The 24084-nt window shown below is 39.9% G+C and overlaps 1 protein-coding gene across 1 annotated transcript; it reads right to left on the reverse strand.

Moving 5' to 3' along the window:
- Positions 1 to 10353: 10353 nt before the first annotated feature.
- On the reverse strand, positions 10354 to 21164 carry LOC133978999 (myosin heavy chain, fast skeletal muscle-like). Its single transcript, XM_062417398.1, has 39 exons — positions 20958 to 21164; positions 20112 to 20255; positions 19865 to 20021; positions 19733 to 19760; positions 19540 to 19651; positions 19360 to 19452; positions 19216 to 19279; positions 19005 to 19103; positions 18810 to 18913; positions 18576 to 18714; positions 18351 to 18469; positions 18101 to 18250; positions 17850 to 18020; positions 17470 to 17764; positions 16966 to 17042; positions 16794 to 16881; positions 16589 to 16706; positions 16359 to 16482; positions 16126 to 16262; positions 15758 to 16013; positions 15353 to 15595; positions 15058 to 15234; positions 14792 to 14937; positions 14614 to 14704; positions 14122 to 14511; positions 13863 to 13989; positions 13661 to 13779; positions 13313 to 13509; positions 13034 to 13217; positions 12779 to 12944; positions 12478 to 12602; positions 12042 to 12350; positions 11757 to 11960; positions 11519 to 11644; positions 11259 to 11429; positions 11050 to 11154; positions 10860 to 10955; positions 10606 to 10737; positions 10354 to 10478 (listed from the first exon to the last, which is right to left on the reverse strand). The coding sequence occupies exons 1-39, from the start codon at positions 21162 to 21164 to the stop codon at positions 10461 to 10463; spliced, it is 5808 nt and encodes a 1935-aa protein (XP_062273382.1). The 3' UTR covers positions 10354 to 10460.
- Positions 21165 to 24084: the final 2920 nt, after the last annotated feature.

Consider the following 24084-nt stretch of genomic DNA (forward strand, 5'->3'; position numbering starts at 1 on the left):
TGTAAAAACGAATATCTTCGCCTCCTGCAAGGCGTTGAAGCCCAAAACGAGACTGCAGCTGTAACGTTTCAAGCTGGTTTTGTAGCTCCTGTACTTTTTGCTTTAGTGCTTCGTTCTCGCTTGCCAAGTCATCTGACATTACTGATGTCATTGGAGTAACGCAGTAATCATGCTCACGCACCACCTGCACTTCCATCTCGGAGTCGGAGTCAGACGCTGCTATGTCCGGGGAAGGGCATCTCGGCCGGCGGACCCAAACATTAAGCCTCGGTGCGGGTATGGTGTAGTCATTCCAGGCAAACAGAGAAGGTACAGCTCCTTTGTTTAGCCTTCTCTGTCCCCCAGCTGTCACAGCGAAGTCACCAGTCTGGAAATGCCGACTACAGAGGCGAGTATTTTGGGTGGGACTGAAGTGGTCTCTACGGATCTTAATGAGCCACTGAGCCCGTACCTCAGGATCGATTGGAAATCGATGAAAACTAATTTCCGAGTTGTATCTCGACGAATTAGCACATCGAGGCACACAACAATGTAGAGACGTTTTCTTCTCTTGCCGTTGATATATCAACCTCTTCTCCTTAATCTTAAAAACACTCATTTTCGCTATCTAACTAACTATCTAACTATCCACTTCTTCCTGCTTCTCCACTACAACCGGAAACAGTCATGCCAACCACGGAACACCCGGAAGTTAAGAGCAATCAGGCCAATTGAGCTTTGTTCGTGGCATCAGTTGTCTCATCCACTTGCACAGACACAAAAGGGGCTGCATTTACCTCCACTTGAATATCATGACGGAGAGTGTCACTCACTGCCTGGATAAGGTCGTTCTGGATCCGGTTAGACGTGCCAGTAAAAACCGTGGAAACTTGCAAATGGGTTTCCAATCGTTCATCTTTTCGGCAAGGACGTTCAATAGTTCCACATAGTTGCCTCGGTTACTGGAGCCCTCACTCTCATCATTCCCCCGAAATGCTAAAGAAATACGTAGCACGTATTAGGTCCTTGAGGATCTCTCGGTTTTCCCGCACCTTGACATTGTGCACGGAGACTTGCAGTCGATTAGTGCATTTTCCGAAGGGTTTGAGCGCCATTTGGTGTTGAATGTGTGCACTCGATCGCTCATGCTTGGTTATAGCAGTAGGCAAGTTGTTCAAGTCACTGTAGCCTCAGTTGGGCTGTCTCATGGACCTTCCCTTACCTTGCAGTGAATGACAGAAACAAATTTGTATATATATACACTACCGTTCAAAAGTTTGGGGTCACCCAAACAATTTTGTGTTTTCCATGAAAAGTCACACTTATTCACCACCATACGTTGTGAAATGAATAGAAAATAGAGTCAAGACATTGACAAGGTTAGAAATAATGATTTGTATTTGAAATAAGATTTTTTTTACATTAAAATTTTGCTTTCGTCAAAGAATCCTCCATTTGCAGCAATTACAGCATTGCGGACCTTTGGCATTCTAGCTGTTAATTTGTTGAGGTAATCTGGAGAAATTGCACCCCACGCTTCCAGAAGCAGGATTTGAGTGTGCCTATGGTCATCTCAACCCGGGCTCTAGTCCTGCAGTGGGCCACATTAAAATGTTGTTGGGGCCCAGACAACTCTTGCAGGACTGTGTCGACAATGACATTGTAAACCATGCACCCCCCCCCCCCCCCCCCCCCAACTGGAAACGTAGCTTTGCTTCCTACCTGGTGTCACTCAGAGGCTTCAGTGTGATGTCAACAAATTCTGTGAGAATATCCCACCTCTTCACAGAAGACGAAAAGACGGTGTACAATCTTTGAAGAGTGCCAAAGAAGGTTAGACACTCTCTGTTGGATGAGGCTGCATCACATAACAAAAGGTTCGGGCTGTGGATTCAGCAGGGGATGAACAGAGTCTCTGGACATCTCTGTTGTATTAAAGCTTGGACACCCTTTTGTATTCCCCTCATATTAGCGCCATTGTTGTAACTTTGTCCCCTACAATTAGCCAACTCCAACCCCAGACTATCCAACACCCCTGTCAGTGTATCTGTGAGGCCTTTCCCAGTTGTCTCCTTCACAGCAGTGAACCCCACAAAAGACTCAGTAATAGTGATCTTCTTCTTCTCATCTGTATGAACATACCGTATGATAACTGAGGCCTGCTTTTGCTTTGAAATATCAGGTGTCCAGTCCAATTCCACAGCAAAGTACTTGGAGGCTTTGATCTGGGCACACATTTGACCTAAAACACCTTCTGATATTGAATCTAAAAATTCATTTTGAGTGCACCTGGACAGATATCTGGTGTTTTTTTTAGAGGCAGCCTTTCTAAGATGCTCTGCCAGTGTGACATCATACCGTGCTATGAGCTCAAGGATGCCCAGAACATTTCTTAGGATTTCCTAAATGTGCATTTTTTCCCCTCAGTGGCAGGTTTCTTTCTGGAAGGAATAGTATGCAGTCGATCACTCGGGTCAACACACTTCTCCAGTGTGCCTTTTCAGCGGCCATGGCTCTCTGCAATTCGCTATCAATAGTTTTACCTAGGCGTAAGCGGGATGCCAATTCTTTCCACATCAGATAAGCATTTATGTGATAACCACTGGTTTCATGGTGCTTCAGTGTTTTTGAAAGACACTGCCAGTTATTATACCCCACCACAAGGCACGTGTCAACAACTCTAGCTTCACCAAAAAGCTTACATGCCAAACAATAGACTTTGTTAGTACTTTTGGAGTACAGTGACCAATCCCGCTCCTCTTTCTCTTCATTGGACGGTACACGAAAACAGTATGCTTTGGCAAAACACCTTTTACTTTTATCTGATCTTGGATATGGCCCATCAGGACATTTCTGTGGGCCATTCTCAACCATGTACTGCCTCAATGAGTCCCCCATTTCGGTGGTGAAGGCCATTCGGATGGATCTTTTGAGTAAGACCTTGCCCCAGCCCTCTCCTCTGCACCTCTCTGTTCCTCTCCCTCATCTTCACCTTTCTGTTCCAGATCCTCTTCATCATCATCTGGACCTCTCTGTTCCTCTCCCTCATCTTCACCTCTCTGTTCCTTTCCCTCATCTGCACCTCTCTGTTCCATATTCTCCTCTGTGGTGATTGACCACCTTCTCCTGTGTGTCCTGATTCTTTCTTTCCATCCTCACACCTGAATAACATGAACTTTGTGTTAAGGAGGTTTCAAAAATACAGCAGTCAAACCACATATACAAAACATGACATTTTAATTTTAAATGATATCCTTATTGGATATCAGTTACTGACTTATCAGATACATCGCAACAGCACTGTAGTGTTATATCCGAGTGAAGACATTAAACTCAAGTGTATCACTGATATCAGTTACTGATTGGACGCTGCATCTGATCAGACTTATCAGATACATCGCAACAGCACTGTAGTGTTATATCCGAGTGAAGACATTAAACTCAAGTGTATCACTCCCAAGTTCTATAATTGATCTGTTTTATGATTCACCATCTAGTTAAAAACAATCATAACTGTCTGAACAACAAAATAACCACAAACAAATTCCTTTATTTTTCTTCGTCATGATGTTATATTGTAAATACTGATCAGTACACAGTTGCAAGACAACAGTAACCTGTTGTTTTACTATTGGCTTTAGCTAACCTGAATATTTACAAGCCTCCTCTTGATACACTGACATAACTTACCTACTGTCTTTCAACCACTTTGAAAAGCTTTTTTTCATCCCTAAGAAATCTTTCTCTTTCTACCTCTTCCGTTTTCTCTTTTGTTCCCCCGAGAGCTTTATTTTCTGTCTCTCCATGTTATTAGGTCCCTGTCCTCAAATGACAACACCATTCAAATGAAAACACTCCTGCTCCAGCGCATGCTCGAGGGGACGTTTTTTATCTTGTATTTGTGATCGACTTCCTGTCCCACACGATCTGCTCTGTGCTGAATTGCTGCGTCGTGATCTGGCATCCGGCAAAAATAGAAGCTCTGCGTATGTCTGCCGGAGGCCTCCGGACTGCCAGAGCCGTTCCGCATCCATGACGGAGCCGTTCCGCAGCCGGTGGAAGTACACACATTGACTAGAATGGAAACGAATCGGATCCGCCGCCGTGGCGGAGCGGAGCCGGACCGCAGACGCACCCGGTTGAATTTACCAGTTGTTGAGTACGTTGAGTACGTACTTTTTTGTAATGGAAAAGGTCTGTCCTGGAACCCTGTCGAGTCGAGCCGAGTAGTGCTAGAACTGTGTAGTGGAAAAGCGCCATTTACTTGAATGTGTTCAGAGTATTTCAAGAAATTATTTTGGAATAATGTTTTCTGCTCAAGAATATTTTGATATGCCATGAAATATCTAAATGTCACCTGAAACCAAGATAAATCAGACAAAGAATTATGGACAATATGCATTTGTAATTAATAAAACATCAACTTTACTGACTGATCAAAAGGAATTAAACTGAGATCACAGTCGATACACTCACCTGTGTTGAAGGCCTACCAGTTCATGGAGAAGTCCAGGGCTGTTTCCTTTATAGAGGGTGGGAGTGCTTGGTCAGCTGCAGTCTCTGACTCTGTTTGGTCATGGCCTCATCATGTTGCTTATTTTGTAGCAGTGATGTTTATGCAGCTTGTAAGCATATTTATTTGTAACTGTAAATTGGAAAATACATAATGAATTATGAATTTGTACAAATTGATTACAAAAGTGAATGTGACATACAAAATGTGGGTGTAAAAATATAAATTAAGTGTTATATAAAACTGACGATTGCTTAGTAAAAGAGTGGAATATTTACAACAGAATGGACTACACTGCCTCTTATGGAGATAGAATTGTTTCAAAAAGATTTATACATGTCTAAAAGATATGCATACATTTATAAATATACAAATACAGAAGAAGAGACTGATCTCTTATCAGTGCAATGTGTGTAAAATAATAAAAAAAAATGAGTGATACTTACAGTAGATCCCGCTTGATCTCTGGCTGCTTCATCCATGTTCATCATCATCCAGATTCTACTAGATCAATGGCAAGAGACCTGGCAAAACCCAGTCCACATTACTAGTATGATAATATTATCTTCAGATTCTAGTAGAGACTGACAATTGCTATTACCCAGCTGTGGCTGCACAACACTGCCCTCTACTGGTTGTTCAGGGGAAGGTGTATTCACATTCTAATTTGGTGGTATTTATTTGTTGATCGTTGTGTGCTGTAAGAATGTCTCAAAATTACGTCATCAAGATTAAAAAAAAGCCAAAAAGCAGTCCACTAATGCAGAATCCACCTACAAAGTCAAGCATATTTGTTTTCAAATCTCGAAAATATATTTACAAATACACATTTATTTATACAAATTAGTTTATTTATTTGTATGTCACGTTTTATATTTGTATATTTATTTGTATGTCATGTTTTAATATTTGTTTATTTATTTGTACAGCCCCTTATATATATTTATATTTATATTTTACATCAGTAACGTTGACTGTGAACATATGCTCTTAAAAGAAAGCAAATAGAAATTTTAGAGTATTCGGGAAAAACATATTAAACACATCCTTCAGGAAAATATTTAGAGTGAAAGAGAGAGGTGCTCATTCATGTCTCTCCTACATTAACTCAGTGATTCATAAAGTTGCTAATATACTTGTCAGTCACACTCACTACTGCCTCCAAGTGGAGGCATGGAATGAGGCCAAATGTTATCATTCATTAAATAGTCCAGAATATGGTTTGTGTACAATTCCAACAAAAATAGTTCTTGACTTCAAGGGCATGGAAGTTGAATCATGTAGTTAACAACATTATTTTTTTATTTCATGGGCAGCTAGGGGGGTTGGTTTTGGAGACCCATCAAGATTCCACTGGTATTCAGTTGCAGGACACTGCATAGTTGAGATCTTTGATAGTTCACTTAAACACTAATAAAACTACTAATAAAAGATTGTTGTCAACACTCCACACTCTCATATGACACACATTAAATCTGTCACCAAATCTGCTTTCTTCCACCCAAGCAACATTTCCAGACTCTGTCCTTCACTCTCTGACTAATTTGCTGAGACTCTCATACATGCATTCATCATCTCACGTCTGGACTATTGTAATGCCGTCTTGTATGGGGTCCCAAATAAATAAAACGCTGGACAGGCTCAATAAAACGCTGGACAGGCTCCAACATGTCCAAAATTCAGCTGCCAGGGTTCTCACTCGAACCAAACCCTGGCAGCTGACATCACCCCCACACTCAAACAGTTGCACTGGCTTCCTGTTAAGTTCCGCATTACTTTAAAACTTCTCCTCCTCACCTATAAATCTCTTCATACCCTTGCACCCCAGTACTTAACGGACCCCCTTCATGTTTACCACCCTTCACGGTGGTCTGCTGACTTGGGGGGGCAAGGACTTTAGTGTGGCAGCTCTTACACTTTGGAACTCGCTCCCTCAGGACATTCGCCAAGCACCAACTCTGGACTCTTTTAAATCTAAGTGCACTTGTTCCTGCAGGCTTTTGCTGACTAAATGTGTGTTTTTGTCTGTACTGTACTGTTGTTGTCTGTGTTTCTTGTTATTGTGAAGCGACCTCGGATTTCGTGAAAGGCACTATAAAAAATAAAGTTATTATTATTATTATTAACACATTCTGATTAAATACTTATTTTACACCTTTAATATAAACTATATTATAAGTCTCGGGGGATATTATTTGAAATGCTTCTTAATATTTAACAATAATAATGCTATATTTAGCTTTACTTTCATGCTAATGAATGCTATGCTATATGCTAATAAAAACCTCTGTGATTCTGAGTTTGTCAGTAATATCAAAATTATACTCTAAAAATACTTCATCCATAATTCATAGCTGATTTTTCCATTATTTAATCTTATAAATCTTACAAATGTAAACTTGTCAATTTGGAAATGAAAGCACTTTATTACTTAAGATTACATGACATTAATATTTTCTTAAAGGGCAATGTCAGTTACATAAAAGTTCTGTCACCTGTTATATATCTTCTTAAATGGACATGAACACAGTTGCCAACTGTATTCAGGTTTTGGCCAAAATAAGTTCCACATGCAAAATGGACTTCATCCAGTTGCTTCATTTGATACTAAAGAAGATATCAAAGAAGCATGATACGAATTTTCTGGCAGGACTTGAACATGTTTGACTTAATTTGGCTCCCCGAAGAAAACTGATAAAAATAGAAACACTAACACAGCCCCTATCATGAAGTGAGTTAACAGATGTAATGTGTTTGACTCATTACAAGCTGGCTCTTAGGACATATAATGATTCATTTCAGCAAATGACACAAAACATAACAAATGAATATTATCAATCGCTCTACTTAGCTTCTTTTCTGTTACTGATTGCGAAAGCTCAAATCATAATTTCGGAATTTATATTTTTATACATCTCAGATTGGATATATGTGGTGAAAAAGTAAGCGTAATATGATAATGTGATTTACAGTACTTTCAGGAATAAGTGAGCATTACAGTGGCCCATGGGTTATATTGTTCTGTTGTCTAACAGGATTCACTTAAGTAAAAGTCATTTTATTGACATTTCTTTTCTATCATCCTTATCTTTTCATATTATATCTTTATTATTGCATAATTTGTATCGATTGTAAATTATATTTCTCAACATTCCCGAGACGCTAAACTACGCAAATCCCTCACTTATAAACAAAACACTCACTTTGGATTTAGCTACAGCCTCCATGTTGCTGGAAAGGTCACTAATCTCTATCTTGTACTCGCTCTTCTCCTTCTCCAGCTTTTGTTTGACATGATGGAGGTTGTCGATCTGCTCTCTCAGCTCTGCAACGCTGTCGGCCTGCTTCTTGCGCAGAGCTGCTGTGTTAGCTTCATGCTACAAGGTTGACTCAGACTCAAGCATCTTGTTCATCTCAATCCACCAGCTTCCTCAAGCCTCTCACTGATCTCAAGTTCCCCGGAGCATGGGCAGAGCCAACGTGATGGCTGGGGAGCAGGGGCGGATCTAGAAAAAATGTTTGATTGGGGGGGCCAGGCTGGGGCACGGTCTCAGGAAGGGTGGCACATATAAAGAACAAGTAAAAAAGTTTTTCAATTCTTTAAAAAAAAAAAAAAAAACAGAAGTTGACAGACAGGAAACATGGGAGAGAGAAGGGGGGTGTGACATGCAGCAAAGGACCTCTGGCCTGGATTCGAACCGGGGTCGGCTGCGTATGTGGCATGTGCTCTAACCACTCGACCACCTGCGCGCCCGAGGCTTTCTTTGTTAGTCTTAAAAGAATGATTAGGTTAAATACCCTGCGGTTGGCACAGTGTGGGATGTGAAGAATGTGGAGCCTCTTCTGTGTAATTGCTACTACACTTTGGGGCAGACTCCTGTTGGTCCACATCTTCATGATCTGACTGGTCAGCAGGTGCAGTGTCTGGTCACACAATGGAATATAACATTATTGCAACAGTTTCTTGTTGTTTTAATAGTTGCCTATTGCCTCTCCCTTAAGAAATAATATTGCATGTTTTTCAGTTAGTCAGACAAAGCTACACATAGCTCGTGGCTAATGCTGGTGGTGTGGTTATTTGACTGGCGGCAAGCCTCATGTGTTTTCTTCATTTACTTTCATGTACACATGTATTGTGTGCTAGCCAAGTGCAACAACTGTGTCAAGATAGTAGTTTTAACTGAAAATGTGCATTATTATTTCTGCTGCTCTCAAGAGGCACATCAGTCATTTCTTCTGGCAGAATGAGTTTATATTATGTATTCATTATGTATTGATATCCTGATGGTGAATTCCTGATTTAATTACCCAGAATACAGTCAGGGTGTCTTTTGAACACTGGGAATTGTTTGTTTAACGTGCCTTGGTCTGACCACATGATTGTGGCCCAATGGTGGCGTGTTTTTCTGTCCCCGGTGGGAATTATTCAAGACAGCTTTGCTGCTTGTGTTGACTACAGGAAGATAGGCGAGGAACCCCCCCACTGTGGTGTAGCACGTTCCAAATGTGGTGTAGCAGCAATGACAGCCTTATTTGATTTTGATGCATTATTCATTTTTGTGCAATGTCAGTTTAAAACAAAAAAAAGAAAAGAAAAACTTACTTTGGGTTCCTTAGGGACAAAAATGTCCCCATTAAAACTACATTTTTTGAGCCCCCTTCCAAAATATGAGTTTTTTCCCCCACTAGATAACATAATTTATCTGTGGGTATGGGTGTCAGAGTGTGGTGTGTATGTGAGTATTGAAAAATAAATGTGTGTGTGTTTGAGTGTGTGTACGTAAATGTGTGGATAATGTATATTGTCTTGCAGGTCTGCATTTACAGCATTATGTTTAAATCTGTCTTTCTCTCTATCTCCCTCTCTCTCTCTCACACACAAACACACACTCACACACCTTCACTAACAGACAATGCTATAAATGCACACATGCAAAACAATACAAATTTAAACTTTAATAAACTCCATTTGTACCTGCATATACACACATTTACATATACACACTCACACAAACAATTTATTTTTCAATACACGCAGACAAACCACACTCCAACACCCATCAATCAATCAATAAATCAATCTTTATTTATATAGCGCCAAATCACAACAAAGTCATCTCAAGGCACTTTACACATTGAGCAGGTCTAAACTGTACTCTTCAGGTTTTAATTTTAAAGAGACCCAACATTCCCACATGAGCAGCACTTGGCGACAGTGGCAAGAAAAAAACTCCCTTTTAACAGGAAGAAACCTCAGAACCAGGCTCAAAGTGGGAGAACATCTGCCTCGACCGGTTGGGGTAGAGAGGAGAGAGAGGAAGGATAGAAGAGAGAAGCACATTGAAGCTGCATTCTGGACCAGCTGGAGAGTCTTTAGAGACTTGTTGGGGCAGCCTGATAATAATGAATTACAATAATCCAGCCTAGAAGTAACAAATGCATGGATTAGTTTTTCTGCATCATTTTGAGACAGAATGTGTCTGATTTTTGTAAATTCTGATCAAATATAACTCCTAGGTTCCTTACAGTAGTGATGGAGGCCAGTGTAATGCCATCCAGAGTAGTTCTATCATTAGATAATGTGTTTCTGAGGTGTTTAGGGCCAAGCACAATAACTTAATAACAGGAAGTTGCAGCTCATCCAGGCCTTTATGTCCTTAATACATATAATTGAGTATCGTCGTAGCATAGAACTAAGTGATTGTTTGAAATAAAAAATGAATTATTTAAAAAGAATATCCTTGGAGAATGTGATGCCATATGCATAAACACAGCCCAAATGATCAAGAAAATAAAAAATGAAAAGCCAAAAATGTCCTTAGTGAGGCACAAGGGTTAAAGAGAAACCAGAGAGTAAATAATACATTTTGAGGTAAAATGTTTATTGAATAAACACAGTGTAAGAAGACAATTAAACAGCTAGTTCATATTTTATGAACTTTGTCCAAAGTCTCCAAAAGGATGTCTCTTATTCAGCAGGTTCGGACTAGAAAGAAAACAAGAAAGAAGATTCAGCATATATTCTTAAAATAAAAAGTAAATTAAAATTGAAATACTCCATTAAACTAAGGTGCCCACATAATAATCTATTTAAAATATTATCACATGGTTACCTTTCCATGATCACGGCCTTTGGCTCTCAGCTTGTTGACCTGGGATTCAGCGATGTCGGCACGCTCCTGAGCTTCCTCCATCTCATGCTGGACCTTCCTGTACCTGGACAAGTGAGTATTGGCCTGCTCCTCCTGCAAAAGGGTTTGGAGTTGAAGTATTTTTTAAATTGTACATCATATTAGTATGTTTTCTTTCTGTAATTTTTGATTTTTGCGACATTCCTTTATAAAAAAATACAACAAATTTGACTTACAGCCTCCTCAGCCTGTCTCTTGTAAGCCTTCACTTTGAGCTGCAGCTTATCCACCAGATCCTGAAGTCTGTGCACATTCTTCTTGTCCTCCTCAGTCTATACAAACAAAGCAATGTTACTGCACTATATAGAGAGAACATTTCCAAACCAAGAAATCATGATCATGTTTTTAGTTAAATCCGAAACTTACCTGGTAGGTCAGCTCCTTCACTCTCCTCTCATATTTGCGGACTCCCTTAACAGCATCAACTCCACGCCTCTGCTCAGCTTCAACCTCAGTTTCCAGTTCACGAACCTGTAATGTGATGATGCATAGTATATCAAAACCTTGTAAAGGAATTTTTTGAAGTGAGAATTCCACATATTGAAAGTGTGAAAGCAGATGTATTAAGAGCATACCCTTGACTCCAGTTTCTGGAGCTGCTTCTTGCCACCCTTCATGGCCAGGTTCTCAGCCTCATCCAGACGGTGCTGCAGGTCCTTGACTGTGACTTCCAGGTTCTTCTTCATCCTCTCCAGGTGAGAACTGGTGTCTTGCTCCTTCTTTAGCTCCTCGGCCATCATGGCAGCCTGAAATGATGGGCATCGTGTATAAACAAGTGTTTTGTGAAGTGAAGTTGAATTTTATAAAAAAAAAGAAGACTCATATACAAACTCACATCAGTGATAGCCTTTTTGGCTTTGTCCTCAGCGTTTCTTGATTCCTGAACAGCATCGTCCACTTCACCCTGAACCTGTACGAGGTCAGACTCCAGCTTCTTCTTGGTGTTCAACAGGCTGGTGTTCTGAAAATTAAAAAAAGTCACTTTTAATTTTGTGTTATGTATACAAAAGCTGGTATGTATACTATATTCATTCTGTATAAAGGCATTTTCTTGTTAATGATTGAATATAAACCTGAGAGTGAAGCAGTCCAACACGCTCACTGGCATCAACCAACTCCGCCTCAGCCACTTTGCGTCCCCTCTCTGTCTGCTCAAGAGCGGATCTGAGCTCCTCAATCTCAGCCACCATCAGGCCATTTCTGCGCTCCACCATGGCAACCTGCTCCTTCATGTCTTCCTGTCCTCTGACAGCATCATCAAGGTGCAGTTGGGCATCCTGATAACACGTGCAAGGGTAAAGACTTAACTTTCTTTTGCTCTGTAAGATTTGTTTATTCATTGATCAGACAAAGCTCACCTTGAGCTGTCCCTGGACATTCCTCAGTTGTTTCTGAGACTCAGCAGCCTGCCTATTAGAATGACTCAGCTGAATCTCCATCTCATTCAGATCTCCCTCCATCTTCTTCTTGACTCTCAGGGCATCGTTCCTGCTCCTGACCTCAGCATCGAGAGTGCTCTGCATTGAGTCAGTCACCCTCTGGCTGTTCCTCTTGATCTGCTCCATCTCCTCGTCCTTTTCTGCCAGCTTCCTGTCTACTTCACCTTTGATCTGGTTAAGTTCAAGCTGAACACGGAGAATCTTGGCTTCCTCATGCTCCAGTGTACCCTTAAAGAAAAAGTTGAACATACACTTAAAGGTTATTTTCTCAAAAAAATCAAGAAAAAAAAATTCAAATTAATGTTGTATTTTATCACACAAGTTGTCTTTTTATATTGTAAATTATATTTTTTACCTCTGCTTCCTCCAGTGCTGACTGAATTTCAGTTTTCTCAGTCTCCACAGTCTTCTTGGATTTCTCCAGCTCATGGATGCTCTTTCCAGTCTCACCAATCTGTTCAGTCAGGTCTGAGATCTCCTCTGTAGCGTATTAAAAGCCAAAATCCAGTGCAATTAGGTATCTAGATTATATTTAGAAACTACATTTTTCCACCGCAAACCTTCATGAACTTACAGCTACAGAAGTCAAGGAAGAAGCTGTATAATCACTACAATGATGAATTAATATTACTTTAAATATTGTGGGATTGACTTACGCTGCAGGTTCTTGTTCTCTCTCTTCATGGTCTCCAGATGATCCAGAGCCTCCTCATAAGAGTTCTTCATCTTGAACAGTTCAGTGCTGAGAGAGCGAGCCTCCTTCTGGGCTCCTTCCAGCTCTGCCTGGCCTTCCTCATATTTCTGTTTCCATTCTGCAAGGACCTAGAATTATATAGATTAATAACAATGATTAATTACCAAGATCATTTTGTATTTCATTCAAACCAGTGTGGTTTTTGAGTTCCTGTTACCTTATCAAAGTTCCTCTGCTTCTTGTCAAGGTTGGCAGCCAGAGCATTAGCTCTCTCTACATCAATCATGAGGTCCTCCACCTCACCCTGTAACCTCTGCTTGGTCTTCTCCAGAGAGGCGCACTTTGAGTTCACAGCCTCAATGGATTCCTCAGCATCCTGCAGACGCTGGGCAAGCTTTTTCCTGTAGTGAAGAATTTGTTTACAATATGTAAATATGTGGAATGTTTTCTGGAAAAGCAAGCAATTGAATTGAAGACTAATTTGAAAATGACTTACTTTGACTCCTCCAGCTCCTCAGTGCGCTGGATAGCATCAGTCTCATATTTGGTTCTCCACTGAGCCACTTCACTGTTTGCCTTGGACATTCCTCGTTGCAGCTCAGCTTTAGCCTCTTGCTCCTCCTCAAACTGCTCTCTGAGCAGATCGCAGTCATGGCGGGCTGATTGAACACCATGGGCCAGGGCATTCTTGGCCTAATGAAAAATGGAATATATATTTTACTGACCAGATGTATCACAGAAATATGTATTATTTGAAGTATCATAGACATGGGTTCTTTAAGATAAAACAACTGTTTACAATACCAAGGATAAAAGTATAATAGGAGATAAAAATGCTTTATACCTTCACTTCCTCCTCAACGTGTCTCTTCAACTCCTCAATCTGCTGAGTGTAAGCCTGTTTGCCTCTGGTCAGCTGGGAAACAAGAGCATCTTTCTCCTCAAGCTGGCGAGAAAACTCACCTGAACGACAAAATATTAATGAGTCATTTATCTAAATGATCATATGTGGTTTTTATTATTAGTTTTTATCACAGGTGACTCACCATTCTCTGTCTGCAGTCTTGCCCTCTGTGCATTAATGTCATTCAGCTGGCGCACATTCTCATCATTTTTGGCCTTAATCTCACTCAGCTGGTCCTCAACAGTTCTGCAAATTTTTTCCAAGTTACCCTATGAAAACAAAACATGATGTATTTAGAAATATTAACATGAACAAAGCAAATGTTTTGCATGTGTCTAAGTTTGAGACTACTTCATAATTATCCCATATGATCCATATTTATAACCATAATGACTCCATACTTTGGATTTAGCTACAGCTTCCATGTTGCTGGAGAGATCATCAATCTCCATCTTGTACTCGCTCTTCTCCTTCTCCAGCTTCTGCTTGACACGCTGGAGGTTATCGATCTGCTCTCCCAGCTCTGCGACGCTGTCGGCCTGCTTCTTGCGGAGAGCCGCCGCGGTAGCTTCGTGCTGGAGGGTTGACTCCTCAAGATCACGGCGCAGCTTCTGGAACTCAGCCTCGCGCTTCTTGTTCATCTCAATCTGAGCGGCTGTTGCTCCACCGGCTTCCTCGAGCCTCTCGCTGATCTCCTCAAGTTCCCTGGAGAGGTCAGCCCTCTGCTTCTCCACCTTTGCCCGAGCAGCCCGTTCAGCCTCAATTTCTTCTTCCAGCTCCTCAACACGTGCCTAGGTTGGATGATCCCAATATAAAGAAAGGCTTGTTAACTGAACACACTGTGAGCAGTGGTTTTTCAGTCACAGAGTATAACTTTCATGTCAAATACTAACCTGGAGCTCCTTGATCTTCTTCTGAAGCTGAGCACCAAGAGACTGTTCATCCTCAATCTTGCTGAGCAACTGGCTGGTCTCAAACTCCTTCCTGGAATAGGAAAAAAAGGTATTGCTGTTGTATTGCATTATGGCAATTAATCAATGTAAGGATTAAACATAAAAAAAGAAAATGTACTTCTTGATTTTCTCGTCAGCTTGCTGTTTGTCGTTCTCCAGATCCATTATGGATTCCTGGGCCAGTTTCAAATCTCCCTCAAGCTTCCTCTTGGCTCTCTCAAGGTCCATACGGAGCTTTTTCTCTTGCTCCAGTGATCCCTCAAGCTTTTGAGATAATATTATAACGTTCACATTAAATAATGTTTTGAATTTTTATCATGGAATGTCGATTCTCACACACAAATTAACAATACAGATATGTTATCAAAAACAATGTTTCCTCACATCGTCCACTTGCTGTTCCAGCTTAGTCTTGGCCTTGGTCAGAGTGTTGACTTTGTCTTCCTCTGCCTGGAGATCATCCAGTGTTTGTTGGTGAGCCTCTTGGAGGGCTTTCTTCTCCTTGGTCAACTTGGCAAGAGACTCATCTTGAGATGCCATCTCCTCTGTCAGGTTTTTCACCTGAAAATGTCGGGAAAGGTGTATTATTTCCATCACTTCATACCCATATGTTTGAAAGCTAACATCAAATACATTGCCTTTAAAAAATAAATAAATACAGGATTAAAATGATTCCAACCTTGTTTTCTGTGGCATGTTTCTCCTTTTCCACTTTAGCCAAGGTGAGCTCCAAGTCATCAATATCTTTCTTCAGCTCAGAGCATTCATCCTCCAGCTTCCTCTTCTTGCCAGTCAGCTCAGCATTGATTTCCTCTTCATCTTCCAGTCTTTCAGTTGTCTCTTTGAGTTTGGCCTCAAGTTGGATCTTGCTCTTAATCAGGCCTTCACACCTTTCATCAGCATCTGACAGGTTCTCAACTTCCTATAGTATATTTTAACATACAGTAAAATTAATGGGCAATGTATTATCTACATGTACATGAATAGTTTAAGGGTTAATAAAAATGTGAAAATGTTAACTTCAATATTCAATTAATGGAGTGTGGATATGACAGAGTCGGTCTTGCTTTCGTATCCTACTTACCGCAGCCACTTGCAATTGCAGGTCATTCTTTTCCTGCAGCAGGGAAACCATCTTCTCCTCCAGCTCCTTCTTCTTGGCTAGAGCAGCAGCCAGGTCTGTCTGCATCTTCCCATAGTTCTCCTTCATCGCAGACAGCTCCTTCTCAGTCTCAGCACTCTTCAGAAGAGGCTTGATCTTGAAGTACAGATTCATCCACGGCCAGTTTTTCACATTCATGAACGAGCGGATATTGTACTGAATGGAGAAGATAGCTTCCCTGGAAAATTAATACGCATAAAGTGTAACTTTTCTGTAATGTTATTTCATTACAAACAAAAAAAACAGCTGTTATGAATAGAACAGTTCAGTGTACTGTATGATAATCCTACCTCCTCTCCATCATCTTTACAAACTCTTTCCTCATGACATATCCTCTGGCGAGAGCTTGAGTCATGCCCACCAGATGAGCCAGTTTTTCATCTCTCATCTCCTCCAGAGCACCCAGCAGACCAGCTTTGAAGAACACCTGTGTGGTTGTTTGAAGGGACTCAGTAATCAGCATTCACTGATACAAAAGGATGTATGTACATACCATATCTTGACATTGTTCATAGAGATTAACCTTTGTGTGTCCAAACATGTATTGAGTGTGATCCACGTCAATAGAGCCTAGCAGCTTCTCAGCAGCTTTCTTGTTGTCAATGAACTGTCCCTCAGGGATGACGCTGGCATTCAATACTTTGTATCTACAAGAAAATATTGTATTGTTACTTACAGTGACCCCCACATCTTGGCGGGCTGTTTTTAACTCAACTGAAATCAACTTGATTTGCTTATATTAAATGATATCACCTTTGCTTGAAGTCACCATAGAGGATTCTGCTGGGGAAGCCCTTTCTGCAGATTCTGATGCCTTCCAGCACACCGTTACACCTCAGCTGATGGATGACCAAGAAGTTCTCCATAAGACCTGAAAGTTCCAAAATCATATTCAAAATGTTTGTTTTCATCAATGTGTCACATTCAAGTGTGCAAGATTAGGCCAGGTGCTTCTTACCTGGGGTCTTTGATTCATTAGGAATGAGGCAACGGACAAAATGAGGGTGAGTGCTCCTCAAGTTGGTCATCAGCTTGCCCAAGTTCTCCTGTGGATCAGCAACATAAGAAAAATGGTAAGCAGTATTTCAAAATGATGGTTTTAATAGTTTAAAGTATTAAACAATACATACCCTGAAAAGAGCAGACACAGTCTGGAAGGAACCACCCTTCTTCTTTCCAGCCTTTTTGCCGCCACCACCAGCAGGCTCTGTTTTCACAAACATTAAATTGAATTAATGGCACTGAATAAGTAACTTTTCTAGGATCTGTGTCAATTAATTGTGAGTGATTATACGTGCATGTGCGTGATTATACATGCATGTATATATTAATACAGAATAGTCAGCAGCTATATTCAAGGCCTGAACCAAGTGTAACAGACACATGGTTTCTTACTCCTCACTACGAACATAGTGAATGTCGTATAACATCATACATTGCGACTGATTAGGCTGCTAATAGCTAATGTAAATCTCGTCATTGTTGATCACTTTCTTGTACAGGCAGTAATAGAAAATAGTTTTTAAAATTGTGTTTAAAAAAAAATGTAAGGTTTTTTTGATAGAACTTATCAGCTGTACTGTTACTCAGAGTTCCTGATCACTCTACTCAATCTTATTTCTCACCTTCTGCACCATGTTTTGCATACAGGAAGCACAGAAGTTTGTTGGAGGCCTTCTGGTAGAGCTGGATAACTGAGTCATTCAGGGGGTCCTTGTTCTTGTCCAACCAGCCTTGGATATTGTAGTCAACTGTACCAGCATAGTGAACCAGGGAGAAGTGAGCCTCAGGCGCGCCCTTTTTAGGCTTTGGCTTTTCAAAGGCCTTGGTCTTGCCAAGATGCTGATCATGCAACTTGTTCTTGAAAGAAGTGTCAGAGGCCTTGGGGAACATGCACTCCTCTTCAAGGATGGAGAAGATGCCCATTGGCTGAGAAAAAAAAAATCACATCAAAGGTTTAACAGTGGAAGCAAACATGATTTAAAAAATCACTTCGACTTGATTGACTACTGACCTTCTCAATAAGCTCAATGCAGGCAGCCAAGTCCATACCAAAGTCTATGAACTCCCAGACAATGCCTTCTTTCTTGTACTCCTCTTGCTCCAGGACAAACATGTGGTGGTTGAAGAACTGTTGCAGTTTCTCATTGGTGAAGTTGATGCAGAGTTGCTCCAGGCTGTTGAACTGTAATTATGGTGACATTATGAGTCATAGAAAAAACATTGTTGACATGATGCAACTCAAATATTCTTCAGATCACTCACATCAAAGATCTCAAATCCAGCGATATCCAACACTCCAATGAAGTACTGTCTTGGCTGCTTGGTGTCCAGCATCTCATTGATACGGATGACCATCCACAAGAACATTTTCTCATAGATAGACTTGCACAGAGCACTGACAGCATTGTTGACCTAGAAATAAAGATTTTAGAATGATCACAATCATATTTTCTGGTTAAAATGGAAATATTGCCATTTTATTTGTTCAAATATTGAACTTTCTTTATCTTACCTGTGGGACGGTCTGACCTTTGGTTACCATCTCATTTCCGACCTTGACTCTTGGGTAGCACAGAGCTTTCAACATATCCGCTGAGTTCAGGCCCAGGAGGTAGGCGATTTTATCAGCCACTGATGGAAAAACAAACTGTTAGCCATCTGTGAACTGGGATATGTTTACAAATATATGTTATTAATCAATGGTAGATTTTCTATAAGATATCATTATCCGAGTTACCCTCATTGCCATCAGGTTCAGCCTGCTCCTCACGCTGCTTCTGCTTGAATTTCATGTTGCCATGATGCATCACAGCACCAGTCAGCTTGTAGATGCCCTGCTTCTCCTCACCATTGAAGCCCAAAATGTCAATAGCAGTCTACATTGTACATGAAGAAGAGTTATTGGTATTTGAAAAAAACTTCCCGGTTGCATTAAGCATGCAAGATATACTTAACTAAAATGTTTTCTTACATCTGTTGCAATGAACTCCTCCACATCATCAATGCTCTTCACAGTGATTTCACCCTGACTGATCATTGGGTAGTCATAGGGGTTGGTGGTGATCAGAAGAGCCTCTATAGGAGCACAGTTAAAAATACACATCATTGCTTGGTCTTGTCTCTGGCATTATTTAAGTTTCAGTGTCAAATTTACAAAGTAACATACCCAGGAGCTGAGGTTGGTGTCCAGTCATCAGCTGATAGAAGATGTGGTAGCTCCTTTCAGCAGACAACTGGAAGGTTACACGGGACTTCTCCAGCAGATCTAAGAGAATTTAACCAGAGATTGTGTGATCACTCTATTACAGTTTAGTTACTTTATCAAAAATATATGACACTCCAGATTAATCTTGATTTACATCATGGTTGAAACTTACAAGTTTCAATATCAGCTGAAGCCAGCTTCCCAGAAGAGCCAAAGTGGATTCTGATGAATTTACCCTAGGGAGCCAGATCAATGATAACATCATCTTTTGTAATTTAGCAACAATATGTCTTGAGATGTTCCCTGGATTACTTACAAAACGAGAGGAGTTGTCATTCCTCACAGTCTTGGCATTACCATAGGACTCCAGCAGAGGGTTGGCTGCAACAATTTGGTCCTCAAGGGAGCCCTGCAAGAGAGGATTTGAGTTACATGGGCTAAACATTCACATTAACTTTCATCTGACGAAAAATTTTATATTAAACAACCAATTTACCTGCATCTTTCCAGCAGTTGGTTCAGCCTTCTTGGATCCAATAGCTGCAATTGTTGCAAAGTACTGGATGACACGTTTGGTGTTGACAGTCTTTCCTGCACCGGATTCTCCACTGGGGGTATAACAGACACATTTCAAGATTGTGCTGTATTATCATTATATGATTTAGCATTACAGTTTCTGTCATACTTACGTGATCAGGATAGACTGGTTTTCACGATCTGAAATACAAACATAGATATTTCACGTGAATTTGTAATCCCCTCAATAAGCTTATGTGTAAGCTTAATTCTACATGATTTAACACTGCTAACTTTAATTTTACCTGTGTGCATGAACTGATAGGCATTATCAGAGATGGAGAAGATGTGAGGTGGTGCCTCAATCCTCTTCTTGCCTCTGTATCCTCCGACAACTATAGCATCATACACAGGAAGCCACTTGTAGGGATTCACAACGACACAAAACAGCCCAGAATAGGTCTGTAATAGCACAAATAGAAAATAAACACAATATTAACATTTAGATTCTCAGATATAAATACTCATTGCATTAGTTAAGTGGAAACTTACGTAGATCATCCAGGATGAAAAACGCTCTTTGAGGTTATACAACACAGTAGGCTCGTTGAGGTGGGTCATCATGACCATGTCCTCAATTTTATCATACTTTGGAGGGTTCCTGGGAAAGATTTCATCTTCTTTTACAGTAAGTTCCTGGAAAAAGAGAAACAGTAAAAGTGGTTTGCAGGGCATTGAATGTCCAATTCTCATTAGGAGCTGAGCCCCTCTAAAGGTCTGACCCTAGTCCTACAATCGCCCCTTTTTTTCCACCAACAGTCATACTGCAAATCTATAAATCAATACGGGTCAATAACTTTTCTTTAAATGACCCAAAGGAGACCAAACTTTTAAGTACCCCTGTTAAAAAGGCTGTGCCCCTGTGCGCCATTCGCTCAATTCTCTAATTTCCGACGCTGTCCTTTTCATGTGAACGCATCATGCTCAATGCTCAGGTTGTCGCAGGCTGCAATAATTTATGATTGTTAAGTTATTGTATCATGCTGGTTAATGATGCTGTACGATCCCCTTTGCTTAAAAAAAAAAAAATTCGGCCAACATTTTTATTTACTCAGTAACGGATGTGATTTAAAATGTAGCGAAGTACAATACTTCACACAAAGCATACTTAAGTAAAAGTAAAAGTACAGATTTTTAAAACTACAAGTACACAAAAAAATCTACTCAATTACAGTAACACGAGTAAATGTAATTCATTACTTTCCACCTCTGCCACTGTGTTAGTATGAACTCAAAGCCTCTAATTATTTTTCATTCATAATTTTAAACAAATGTTAATATGAAAAAAAATGACAAAACCCCAACATAGAAAAGTGTCTTGATTGGAAATACACCTACCTGTTTATCACCCTCAGTCTCAATGGTGACTTTGCCACCATCTCTCTTCACAAGTTTACCCTTGAGATACATTTCTGTCTTATGAATCACAAAAAAGGAAGTTTTGGCATCAAAAGGAGCGGCTTGAGCCTCAATCCTTTCCCTCTCTGGCTTCCGGAGGTAGATGGCCGCCGGGCCGTAGCACTCCATCTCCGCGTCTGTGCTCATGGTGGCACTTTAGTGGAGACTGAAAAGATCACAGAAATATCAGCGTAATGTAGAAAATGTAAATCTTGTATCCATCTGACGTTGGAGACATTTGACATGTTTTACCTCAACTGGCTCCCAAAATAAGATGAATGGTACAGTATTTGATGGAGTGTCAAGATGCTATAAAAAAGATGGTGAAACATGAGTACAATCATTTATTTCAATTTGTTTTTCTCATTTTAAATCTTACTTGCAGAATGTCAGTTTGAGAGCAGTCAAGTGCGAAGTTCATACAACTTATTCAGTTAACTAATAAGTGCCAGCTGTACTCAGTTCAATCATCAATTTTCAAAACTGACTTCCACAACCAGATAAATAGAGCTGCTCTTAATGGTCACTTAGTATACAGTATGTGTTGAGACAGGGTATGTACTGGATATAAATATATCATTTAAAGAAATAGTTTTGAAATAATGTTGATAAATCAGACAAAGAAATATGGACAAAATCCTTTTGTAATTACTTTAACTTTACTGACTGATCAAAAGGAGTTAAAAACTGAGATCATAGTCAATGCACTCACCTGTGTTGAAGGCCCACCAGTTCATGTAGAAGCCCAGGGCTGCTGCTTTTATAGAGGGTGGGAGTGCTTGGTCAGCTGTAGTCTCTGACTCAATTTGGTCATGGCCTTATCCTGTTGCTTATTTTGTGGCAGTGATGTTTATGCAGCTGGTAAACTATTTTATTTGTAACTATTATTTTAAAACTATATAATGCATTATAATTTGATCACAAATGTGAACGTGACATATACAATGTGGGTCTAAAAATATTGAATAAAATGTAAAATAAAACTGACAATTGTTTAGTTTAGTGATTTACAGTAGAATGGACTACATTACTAATAAATTCTATGTACATTATACTGAAGGCGAATACCTTCCTCACTACTAAAACCATTTTAATTTACTACCAACATGTTAGTTTTCATCAGAAATGTTGACTGTGAACACATTCTCTTAAAAAACAAAAGATAAATTATATATACACTGTCGCCCATAAAGTTGGAATAAAATATGTTTTACTTCTTCTCATGAAATGATTGTGACAATGTGATTTATTCTTGATAGATAAAGTGTATATATTCTCAAAATTGTATTGATCAATCTCATTGCACCTGGTCAAAGGTGATTACTGATGTGTATAAATAGAAAATAAAAAGAGGAATGTGTCTGAAAACTAAATTATTCCAACTTTATGGGCGACCGTGTAGGTATATACATGCACAGATACTTCAGTAAGACAACCAACTAAATCAAAGGTCTACTTCAGTAATCGTACATATAAAAGTATTTAGAGTGAAATAAGGAGGAGCATATCAATTTCTCCCCTAGATTAATCATCAGAAGTTGCTATTATGAATGAGGACTACTGCCTCCAAGTATAGTCATGGGATGATGGCCAAATGTTATCATTCATCAAATAGTGCAGAATATGGTTTGTGTACAATTCCAACAAATATAGTGCTTGATTTAAAGGCCATGGAAGTTGAATCATGTAGTTAACATCAACAGTATTTTTCTGTTACATTAACAGACAACTTTATTAGTTAATATCCCATCACATTAATATTTTTAAAGGCCAATGTCAGCTACATGAATGGAGCTTGACTTTGTAAATATGCCAAAATATTTGTTGTCTACAGTTACAGAACTTAATCCTGTAATAAAACTGAAGATGAAGTACCGTCCATAAAGGTTCATTCACCTGTTATAAATCTCCTTAAATGGACCTGAAAACAGTTGCCAACTGTATTCAGGTTTTGGCCAAAATAAGTTCCACATGCAACATGGACTATCCAGTTCCTTAATTTGATGCTAAAGAGAATATCAAAGAAATATGATTCAAGTGTCCTAGAAAAATTGATAAAAATAGACACACTTAGCCGATATAATGAAGTGAATTAACAGATGTAATGTCTTTCTAGTTCTTATGTATGTAATGTCAGCAATTGGTTAGAGAATTTAAAATGACTGACACTCTTCATAGCTTCTTTTCTGCTGATACTGATTGTAGAAGAAATAAAAAAGAAAAAAACAAAAGTGATGTGAGATCCAAGACCAAACCAAAAAGCCCTCATGGCTAACAGATGAAGGTTTGCCAAATGTCTGAATAGAGATGACGCGTTCTGCTAAGTCAAGCTTAGATTTCTCCCAGGAGACTTAGTGCAAAGAGTTGGCGATGCACACTTATTGGCCGTCTGTGACATACCAAAAAGAATATTTCATGGATGCAGGGCAGGCCTGAGCCTGAGTATAATTTGATTTGATAATCTATCTATAAATTACAGGAACGTCTGTCGGTTGGACAGGTGTCTTGCTACGGGCATGCAGGGGCTCTGCCAGGAAGTTTGGGCCCCATGACAAAAAAATCAAATTGCTGTTGCGACCACATGTCTAGGACCTAACTGTCCCATCAAAAGCTTTACATAACTTTAATTAAAGGCTTGCAACTGTCTTGCTTCTTGTAGTTCAATACTAGCACTAGCACAATATTTATTGCTGGTGACTTGTACATGCAAGTCTGCATACAGTATGCAGTTCACTATTCGATGCAAGATTAAAAGCCTTCAGGCATTGCATTCAGGAGTCCAAGAGGGGACAAGTTAGGAGGTAGAGTAGCAGCATATACTGTGTTCAGTCGTCTTATTTCATTTTCAAACTCGGACGTGAGATCTCTGGAATACTTCTTGATGAGTGGTTGGCACACAGAAGGGACTTTATCCTCGCTAATCTGCCCAACTTTTAAAACAGCAGAGAATTCCTCGACTATTTCTGCAGCGGTATGGAACCTGGTATCTGTCAGGCTCAGACAAGACAAAACTGGGACCCACAGAGCAGACCAGAGACAGGTGTGGTGAGGCAGTTTATTACACAGT

This window comes from Scomber scombrus, chromosome 4 (assembly GCF_963691925.1).
Source record: "Scomber scombrus chromosome 4, fScoSco1.1, whole genome shotgun sequence".
Classification (NCBI taxonomy): domain Eukaryota; kingdom Metazoa; phylum Chordata; class Actinopteri; order Scombriformes; family Scombridae; genus Scomber; species Scomber scombrus.